The 10230-nt window shown below is 66.1% G+C and overlaps 2 protein-coding genes across 2 annotated transcripts; both read right to left on the reverse strand.

The window, feature by feature from the left end:
* CCKBR (cholecystokinin B receptor) lies at positions 2512-5227 on the reverse strand. Its single transcript, XM_021389053.1, has 5 exons — positions 4966-5227; positions 4170-4421; positions 3832-4096; positions 3636-3763; positions 2512-3362 (listed from the first exon to the last, which is right to left on the reverse strand). The coding sequence occupies exons 1-5, from the start codon at positions 5120-5122 to the stop codon at positions 2854-2856; spliced, it is 1311 nt and encodes a 436-aa protein (XP_021244728.1). The 5' UTR covers positions 5123-5227; the 3' UTR covers positions 2512-2853.
* CNGA4 (cyclic nucleotide gated channel alpha 4) lies at positions 6524-10154 on the reverse strand. Its single transcript, XM_021383880.1, has 5 exons — positions 9781-10154; positions 9547-9657; positions 9354-9460; positions 7878-8864; positions 6524-7531 (listed from the first exon to the last, which is right to left on the reverse strand). The coding sequence occupies exons 1-5, from the start codon at positions 9870-9872 to the stop codon at positions 6693-6695; spliced, it is 2136 nt and encodes a 711-aa protein (XP_021239555.1). The 5' UTR covers positions 9873-10154; the 3' UTR covers positions 6524-6692.

Here is a 10230-nt window from a genome sequence, read left to right on the forward strand (position 1 = left end):
AGCACGTGGGCGGGAGGAGAGCGGCCGCCGAGTAAACAGCACCGTGGCGCGATGGGAGAACGTGGGGCATGCTGGGAAATGGAGTCCCGCGGTGCATCCTGGGAGATGGAGTCCTGTAGGGGCATGCTGGGAGATGGAGGCCCGTGGTGCATTCTGGGAGATGGAGTCTCTTGGGGCAGCCTGGGAGATGGAGTCCTACTGGTGATTATGGGAAGTGGAGCCTTATTGGTAGCAGTGGGAGATAGAGGTCCATTATAGGCATTATGGGAGATGGATTCCCATCGGGTTGAGGTCAGAGATGATGTCTCACTGGGGACGTATGAAAGGTGGAATCCTGCTGGTAATTATTGGACATGGAGTCCCATTGGAGCATTCTGGAGGTGCAGTCCTTGTGGTGGGCATAAGAGATGGAGTCCTATAAGTATTTATGAGAGATGAAGTCCTGTGAACAGTGTCAGAAACAGGGGCTCATGGATAATGATGGGAGACGGTCCTGTTTGGGGAGTACGGGGCACGGATTCCCATTGGGGCATTTTGGAGATGGAGTCCTGGTGGTAGACTATGGGAGATGGAGCCCATTGGGCATTATGGGAGACAGAGTCCTGCTGCTGGCCTGGGGGACGTGGAATCCCACTGGGGACTGGGGGACGTGGAGTCTCATTGCGGCATTTTCAGAGATAGAGACTTGGTGGTAGGCTTAGGGAGATGAAGTTCCATTGGGTCAAGGTCAGAGATGGAGTTGTACTGGGCGCTATGAGAGATAGAGTCTTATTGGTAATTATGGGAGTTGGAGTGTCACTGGGGGCTTGGGGACATGGAGTCTTGTTGTGGCATTTTTTGAGGTGGAATCATCTTGGTAGACTTTGGGAGATGGAATCCCATAGGTAATGGATCATAGTCATAGGTGGAATTTCAGTGGGGACATGGAAGGAAATGGAACCCATGAGTGACAAGGTGGGAGATGGAGTTGCAGGACTGGGGGACACCACTCATCACTGATCTCCATCCACACATGGAGCCATTGACCACCACTCTCTGGACTCGATCCTGCAGCCAGTTCTTCATCCATCAAACAGTCCACCCATCAAATCCATCTCTTTCCAGTTTGGAGAGAAGGATGTTGTGGGGTACCGTGTCAAAGGCCTTAATGAAGTCCAGATAGCTGCCATCAGTGGCTCTTCCCTTGTCCATTGGTGCAGTGACACCAGCCTAAAAAGCCATAAAAGGTCAAGCAGGATTTGCCCTTGGTGAAGCCACGCTGGTTCTCCCGTATCAGCTCCCTGCCTTCCATGGGCCTTAGCACAGCTTCCAGGAGGATCTGCTCCATGATCTTTCCCAGCACTGAGGTGAGACTGACAAGTCGGTAGTTCCCGGGGTCATCACACCTTAAAAATGAATGTGACATTGCCTTTCTTCCAGTCACCAGGGACCTCACCTGATTGCCACGACTTTTCAAATATTGAGAGTGGTGTGAGCCCATTCGTAATAGTGGGAGATGGAGTAGCATTGGGCCACAGTCATAGGTGGAGTTTTTCACCACGGAGACGTGGTGAGAGATGGAATTCATGAGGGGCAATGTGGGAGATGAAGTCCACAACAGGTATTGAGGGAGATGGAGTCCCATCTGGAGATTATGGGACATGGAGTTCTCCTGGAGCATTTGGGAGATGGAGGCCCTGCTGGGCTTTCTGGGAGCTGGAGACACATTTGGTCAAGGTCAGAGCTGGAGCTGCACTGGGGCCCTGTGGGAGATGGAGTCCTACGGGTCATGGAGGGAGAGGGAGTCCCATTGGGGGATAATGGGAGACAGTGCCTTATATGGGGCATTTGAGGAGGTGGAGTCCTATTGATCAGGATGGGAGATGGAGTCCTTTTGGGGAACAGTGGGAAATGGAGTCTCAGTGGGGCATTGTGGTATATGGAATCGCGGCGGGGAGCTATGGGAGCCCTGTGGGGGACTGTGGGAAATGGAGTCTTCTTGGTCACCGTGGGCCATGGAGTCCCACTGGGGAACTGTGGGGGATGAAGTCCTGTATGGGCTCAGTGCGGGCTGTGTCCTATTGGGCATGGTGAGAGATGCAGCCCCGTTAGTAAGGGAGAAGGCTGCAAGAGACACTGCGGGACGTGGGTCTCACTGGGGAGGTGCGGGACGTGGGTCTCATCGGGGCAGTGTGGGACGTGGGTCTCAACGGGGCGCTGTGCGCGTGCACGAGTGCCGAGCGCGGTTGTGTGCACGGGTGTATGTGTGCCCGCAGCGCTGTGCTGCTGAGCCGCGGCTGTGCGTGCACCGAGCGTGCACGGCCGTGCGAACCCGCACAGCTGCGCTTGGCCGCAGTCACCGCTGTGTGCGGTGCGGGACCGCGTGTCCCCGCCGGGGGAGACCGCAGCACCGCTCGCGGCTCCGGGAACGACCCAACCGCGCCGCGCCTGCCCGTGCCGGTCCGGTCCCTGCTGTGCGGGACTCGGTGCCGGTGCGGATCAGAAGGAGCGCAGCAGGCGGCACCAGACGAAGGCTTTATTGCGGCCGGAGCCCGCGGGGGAGGGGAGCGGTGAAACCCGGGGAGTGGCATTTTCTCCTCGCCGCCCCGCCTCCGGTCCTGCCCCACGGCCCCCCACGGGAAGGGTGAGGGCAGTGCGGGGCCGCCGCCGGCCCCGTCCCCGCCTCCTGTGTCCGTCCCGCATCTCCTCGCCCCCCCACGCACGGGCACCACAGCAGGGAGCCCGCGGGCACCGTGTGCGGGGCGGCACCGGGGCGCACAGGATGCGTGGATGCGCGGGGCCGGGGGCTGACTGCGGGGCTACGCCAGGGCACGAGGGAGCGGCGGTCACGGGGCGGTGCGGGGCCGGGCGGGCTCAGGGGGGGCCGAGGCTGCTGACAGTGGTGTAGCTGAACTTGGAGAGCGATGCGTTGGCGTTGGCCACGTCCTCGTCAGGTGCACGGCGCGGGCAGGCGCGGCGGCAGCCGGCACAGGTGCCCAGGAAGGCGCTGCGGAAGCGGCGGTTCATGAAGCAGTAGATGAGCGGGTTGGCGCAGGCGGAGGTGTAGGACAGCAGGTGGATGAAGGAGATGGGCGTCCCCGAGAGCGCGCGCTGGGCTGCCCGCGGTGCGAAGGCACGCCACGTGTTGGCCGCAAAGATGGGCAGCCAGCAGAGGAAGAACATGGCCACGATGACCACCAGCATGCGGATCACGCGCCGCTTGGCCACCAGCTTCGCCTCTGAGCTGTTGATGCGTGCCCGCTCCTGCTGTGCCCCCGCCGTGCCCAGCGCCCGCAGCTCCAGCGCGGCACCCGGCCGTGAGAGCTGCAGGTAGCAGCCGTCCCCCTCGTCGCAGGTGGGCACCGGTTCCGTGCTGCGCTGGGCTGCGGGCAGGAGTGGCACGGTCATGGATCTGGCACCATGAGGACCCAGGTGGCACTGGGCACGGCACCGGGTGCAGCACCGGGCACGGCGCTGAGCACAGCACTGAGCGTGGCATCGGGCGCAGAGTGATGTGCCCGATCTCTGCCGGCACAGTGTGGGCATCGGGAGGAGACTTGGCAAAGGGACCTAGTGTGGGGCTCAGCCCCTGCTGCTCGCCCTAGGATGAAGGCGCTGATCAGGGCTGTGTGGGTCCCCATTTCCCAGCCTCTCACCTGCTGCCTCCCCCTTGATGTCCAGCTCAAAGCGGATCCCTCGGTACAGCTCGCGGGAGATGAGCCCGTAAGCCACGATCATCACCACGCCCGGGATGAAGAAGAGGACGAGGAGCAGCAGGACATACCTGGAAGCGCAGCGCCTGTCGCTCCGCAGCCCTCGCCCTCCCCACGCCGTGCATCGCCCCCCACTCACCATGCCTGCCGCACGTGCTCGCTGGGCCAGGCGTGCGTGCACTGGCTGAGGGGTGGGCGGGCGCCGGGGACGGGCACCACCCTCGTGGTGCTGTACACAGCGTAGGGCAACATGAGCAGCGCCGAGAAGAGCCAGGTGCTGGCGATCACCCGGCAGGCGTGCGAGCGCGTCTGCCACACGCGGGACTGCAGCGGGTTGCAGATGGCACTGTACCGCTCAATGGCGATGGCCACCAGGCTGAAGGTGGAGACTGAGACGGAGACGCCTGCGGGCAGCGAGGGTCAGCGGCACCGCGCCGTGCCGCGCCGCGGCGCACGGCCCCCAACCCTGCATCGTACCCATCAGGTAGGCCATCAACTTGCAGACGGCTTCTCCGAAGATGAAGGTGCCCATGAGGTTGGGGATGAGGGTGAAGGGCATGCAGCAGAGCGCCAGCATCAGGTCGCTGAGCGCCAGGGACAGCAGGAAAGAGTTGGTGACGGTGCGCAGGCGGCGGTTGAGGAGCAGCACGGCCACCACCAGGGCGTTCCCGCAGACGCTCAACACGAAGATCAGCACGTACAGCAGGACGCGCACCGTCAGGTCCAGCTCTGCGGGTGCACGGTCACAGGCAGCGCGGCGTCCCCGGGAACGGCTCCGCGTGCCAGCCCTGCGCGGTGCCCGGGAGCTCCTGCGGCCGCCCCTGCGGCGCGCATGGTGCCAGGACGCGCGGTGCCAGGACGCGGTGCCACGCGGGCCGAGCTCCAGCACGGGGACAGCGGGCGGGCGGCGGAAACGCGGTGCTGCCGCTCCCCGGGGCCGAGCCCCGCCTGTCCCGAGCCCCGCTCCGCGCTCGGACGCGCTCGCGGCCGCCGTCACCGGGAGCGGAGCAGCCCGGCGCGGGCATCCCCGTGCGCAGGCGGCGGAGCACCGGACGCGATGGGGCGACGGAGCGGGGGATCCCTGGGTCTCCCTGCCGCCTCCGCTCGGGACGTTCGCTGCCCCCGCCCAGTCCGAGCCCCCAGCGGGACCGCCGGGTGCTGAACACCGGGGCCGTGCTGGGCACCGGGAGGGAGCGGCTCCGGTGTGCGGCCCCGCGATGCGCCCCGTCCCGTCCGGTCCCGTCCCATCCCATCCCGCCCGCCCCGCACTCACCTTTGGGCGCCGGCGGCCCCCGGAGGCCCCTGCGGAGGAGGTCGCAGGCGGAGCCGTTCCAGGTGGGGCCGGTCCCGGTGCCGTTGGCGGGGCCGGTGCCGTTCCCGGGGCGGCAGAGCAGCTCCTGCAGGGACTCGTTCAGGCGCCGCGGGTCCATGGCGGAGCCCTCAGAGCCGCCCCGCGCCCATCGCGCCCTCCTCGGCGGCACCGGGGAAGGCACCGGGTGGGCTCCGCCAGGACCGCCGCTCTGCACTCCGCGCCGCCTCGCGCGCTTCGGAGCCTCCGAGAGAGTGAGCGGGGGCGGTGCCGGCGGAGGGGAGCGGGGCGGGGAGGGGGGGGGGGCGGTGGGGGGAGGAGAGGGGAGTCCGGAGGGGGAGGGGGCGGCGGGGCCGGACTGGAGCCGGATCCGGGGCCGAGTGTCGGGGGACTCGAGGGGGTCTAAGCTCCCCGCCCCGCCGGCGCCCCCCGGCCGCGCCCCGCAGCATTCCCCTGTGCCCGGGCAGCCGCCGCCCGCCGCTCCCCGCCGCTGTTTGCGCAGCCCCCCCACGCTGTTTGCTGCAGCTGGGCCGCTCCCAGCCGGGGCCCCGCCGGGGTCCCCCGGGGGTGCGAGGCCGCTCCCTCTGCTGCCGCGCCCGGGGCTGCGGGGATCCGTCCCGGCCTCACCCCGGTCCCTCCCGTTCTCAAAACCATCCCTGTCCTCGTCCCGTCTCATCCCTGTTCCCTTCCGAGCCATCCTCTCTTGTCCTCTTCCTTTCCCACCCCCACGCCCATCCCGTTCCCCATCCCTGTCCCATCCCCACCCTGGGTCCTCCCTGGTTCCTGCCCTTATCCCCGTTCCCATTCTTGTCTCTATCGTCGTTCCCTTCTCCCCCATCCCATCCCATTCCATCCCCATCCCCGTTGCTGTCCCCATTCCCACCCATGTCCCACACCTGTTCCCACCCTGTCCCCATCCCTTCCTATACCCATCCCCATTCCTGTCCTATACCCTATCACTATCTCTATCCTTGTTCTGAACCCATCATTGTCCCTCCCCTATCCCCATACCTGTTCCCTCCTGATTTGTCCCCTCTTTTCCCTTTCCTTTCCCATACCCAGTCCTATCCCACCTCCACCCTGGGCTGTCCCTGCCCCCTGTCCCCTTCCCCTCCCTATCCCAGACCTTCTCTTGTTCTTGTCCTCATCTCTTGCCACTCCCTCCTTATCCTTGTCCAAACCCCTGCTCCTGTTCCCCTTCCCATTCCTGTTCCAACACTGTTCATACCTCATCCCCATCCCTGTCACCTCCCACCCTGCCATCTCTTGTCCCCTCCTGTTCTACTCCCCCATCTTCATCTCCAGCACATCCCCATTCCCATCCCATCCCCACCCCACTCTGACCTGACCAATGCAGTCCCTCCCTGTTCCTGCTGTGCTGAGCCCCCGGTCCCCACCTCCCATGCCCCGGGCACAGCCACGTGCCCCCTGTGCCCCACTCCTGCTCCTCGTCCTGCCCCATCCCTACATCTCCTATCCCCGTTACAACACCGTGCTCCTTGTTCACCAACAACCACTGCTGTCACTTAGCAACTGTTGTTATTGCTACATAGCAACTATTGTCACCATCACCTAGTGGTTGTTGTCATTGTTACCTAGCAACTGTTGTCATTGTTACCTAGCATCGACTGTCACAAAGCACTGACTGTCACTGCTACTGCACACTTGCCAGCCAGGCAGATCCCTGATGCTCAGCGCCAGCGGCCTCTGGGCCATGCGCCCCGTGCCCCTGTGGGACCCCGACCCCTGGTGGGACCCTGTGCACCAGTGGGACCCCGTATGCCAGTGGGACCCCATGTACCAGTGGGACCCTGTGCACGAGTGTGACCCCGTGTACCAGTGTGACCCCGTGTACCAGTGGGACCCCGTGTACCAGTGGGACCTCGTGCACCACTGGGACCCTGTGTACCAGTGGGACCCCGTGCACCACTGGGACCCTGTGTGCCAGTGCGACCTTGAGTGCCAATGGGACCTCGTAGACCAGTGGGACCCTGTGCACCAGTGAAATCTTGTGCACCAGTGGGACCCTGTGCTCTGGTGGGACCCTGTGCCTTGGTGGGACCCTGTGCCTTAGTGGGATCTTGTGCCCTGGTTGGTCCCCCCTCGGGTCCCCCTCCCCCTGCAGCATGCTGCAGCCTGCTGGAACCCCTGTCCCTGCCCTTCCCCTGTCCCCAGTCCCTGCGCTGCTGGGCCCTGCTCTCCAGGTGCCCAACACGCAGTGCCAGTTTGAGGGCACTGGACTCCAGCTGTGCCAGCAGCCGCGCCATTCGTGTCTGCAGCGCCTCCAGTGCTGCCTCCAGCAGCCGTGCTCGGTGCTCAGCCTCCTCTCGTGCTGCTGCTGCCGCTGCCTCAGCGTGCACGTCCAGCTTGTCCATGCGCAGCAGGATCTCACGGCCCTTGGCCTCCAGCAGCACACGGGCACTGGGGAACTCGGTCAGTACCTCCGCCAGGTCCTCCTTGGCCAGGCAGAAGAGGTCGGCGTAGCCAATGCTGCGGATGTCGGCTGTGCGCCGGTTCCCCGAGCGGTTCCCTGAGGGAGCATTGCTATGGTTAGGACGGGGTGGTGGTGGCACAATCAGGGCACACGGGGCAGGGACAGCACCAGGGCAGCACCAGGACCCCCTGTGCTCACTGTACCAAAACATGTCCTGGCTCTGTCCTGTGCCCAGGCTCTGCTGGCACCAGTGGGACCTGGGGGTGGGAGGGTGGCACAGGAACAGCACCTTGGGGATGGCACCATTGGGATGGCACCATGGGGATGGCACTCAGGGGATGGCACCATTGGGATGGCACTCAGGGGATGGCGTGATGGGGATGGCACCAAGAGGATGGCACCACTATGGGGGTGGCACCATGGGAACATGGCAGGGGCTCACCGGGGATGTTGATGAGGCTGATCTCCCCGAAGTAGAGCCCCTCGCCCAGCACGGCGAGCTGGGTCACGCCGTCGGCTGCCAGCACCTCCAGCCGCCCCTCGCGGATGAAGTACATCTCGCGGCCCACGTCGCCGCGCCGGCACACGAACTCTCCAGGCCCAAAGACCTGTGGGCGCAGGCGCAGCACCAGTGCCTCCAGCACGCCGCGCTCACAGCTCTGGAACAGGGTCACCTTGCGCAGCGCTGGTAGGTGCACGCTGGCGGCCACCTCGGCACGCAAGTGCCCAGGCAGGTGCCGCAGCACGGTGTGCTCCTCCGCCAGCTTGTGCTGCGCGTGCAGGTGCTCGTGCCACGCGGCCACGCGCCGCAGCAGCCGCCCACCCACGCCGTGAGCCCGCAGGTAGCGCTGCACGGGGCCGTGCTCCGGGTAGAAGGAAGCGTCGGCCGCGCTCATGTTGGCGATGACGGAGCTCATGCTGCCCATGATGGTGGCGAAGCCCAGCACGGCCAGCAGGAAGCCGGCCGTCATGAAGAGGAACTCCTCCTCGCGGCGTGGCTCCGGTGTGTCACCCACGGTGGTGAGGATGAGGGTGGAGATGTAGAAGCTGTGCAGGTACTGGCGCAGCGGGCGTGCAAAGCCGGGGCGGCTCCCGTTGGGGTGCACCCACGCGTCGGAGCCCAGCCCCAAGTGCACGGACAGCGCGAAGTAGAGGCAGGCATTCCAGTGGATGGCCACGAAGACGTAGAGCATCAGTTTGGCGATGCGGAAGGCGTAGGGGTGTGCTGTGCGCGTCTCCCGGCGGTCGAAGGCCTCGAAGAGCCGCGGGGCGCGCAGGCAGCGGTTGGCGCGCATGGCTGGCCCCAGGCGCAGGCACAGCAGCTCGATGGGCAGCACCGAGGCCACGTCCCACGCGAAGCTGCTGGAGCGCAGGTAGCGGCGCCGGATGCGCTCCCGATCCTGCACCAGGATGCCCTCGTCCAGGAACCCTGTGGGGCAGCACCTGGCTGGGAGCACTCAGAGGGATGGGAGGTCCTGTGCCCGGCGGTGGGGATGGGAGTGGGGGGATCGTGGTGTGATAGGGGGACTGAAGGGGTGAGGGGCTCCGAGGTGGTGCTGTGCCGGCAGGAGGAGGTGGGGGCAGAGGGGTCCTGAGCGTGGCGTATTGCCATGGGGTGCTGGGGGTGCTTGGAGGGGGAGTGCCAACCCCAAAATGCCATCCCTGCCCCCTGCCCGGTAACAGCCGTGCCTCCAGGATGTGTGTATCACGTTCCACATGTGCCACGTGTGTGGCACGCACGCTTGTGCACGTGCAAGGATGAGTGTCCGTACCCAGACGCATGAGCACGCAGACGTGCGCACAGACGCGTGACCGCACGCAGACGTGAGCATGGCCCGGTCTGTGCGCGCTCATGCACCCACACACATCTGGGCACACTTCTGCACCAACACACGTGCGCAGGGGTGCGGGCACTGACCGGTGTGCAGGCGCACGGTGATGTCCAGCAGGTACAGCGCGTCGCTGACACAGTCCAGGCCCAGCCACAGCGCTGCGTGCCGCTCCTGCACCTGCGTGAAGCAGCACCTGGCGGGGCCAGCGGCATCACCGGGCTGCTCCCCCCCCCACTGCCCACCTCCCATTGCCCGCCGCCCACCACCCCGTGCCGTCACCTGCAGACGATGACGACCCAGTTGTACAGCACGGGCAGCACCATGGCGCTCAGCCACCAGTAGTAGCGGTCCCTGGAGGGGTCCAGGATCCAGCTCCGGGCCTTGGCAGCGCTGCGGGGCGGGGGGGCACGGGGAGGTCGGGATGCCGACATCGCACTGGGGTGCCGCACCCTCCTGCTCCCCGTCGTTCACATCGCCCCGCATCGTGGCCGGGGGGAGGGGGGCCCCGCTCACCCCTGTCCGTGTCCGGTGTCGGTACCGGGCTCGGCTGAGTCCCGCGGGGGTCGGTCCCAGCGGCGGGACAGCACCGCGCCGAGGCCGCGCATGGTGCGTGGGGCCGGGGTCCCGCAGCCTCCCGCAGAGCGCGGTGCTGCTGTCGCGGCTGCGGGCGGCTCCTGGCAACACGAGGTCCCCGGGGCCGTGGGGGCGGCGTGTGAGGGACGGGGCGGGGCCGTGCCACGGGGTGCGGGCTGGGGTTGCGGGTGTGGGGCCGGCAGCGGGGCACTGGGCTCCGCGTGGGGCAGGCTTGGCACGCCGGGCACCGTGGCAGGGACGGAGTCCGGTGTTCGCTGCTCGGTGCCCGGTGCGGGGCCGTCCCCGGTGCGGGATCCCCGTGGCCCGCGGTTCTCCGTGACGCGGTGGTCTCACTGCGGGGCGGTGCCACGCGCAGCCCACGGCCGCGTC

This window comes from Numida meleagris, chromosome 1, assembly GCF_002078875.1.
Source record: "Numida meleagris isolate 19003 breed g44 Domestic line chromosome 1, NumMel1.0, whole genome shotgun sequence".
Lineage (NCBI taxonomy): Eukaryota > Metazoa > Chordata > Aves > Galliformes > Numididae > Numida > Numida meleagris.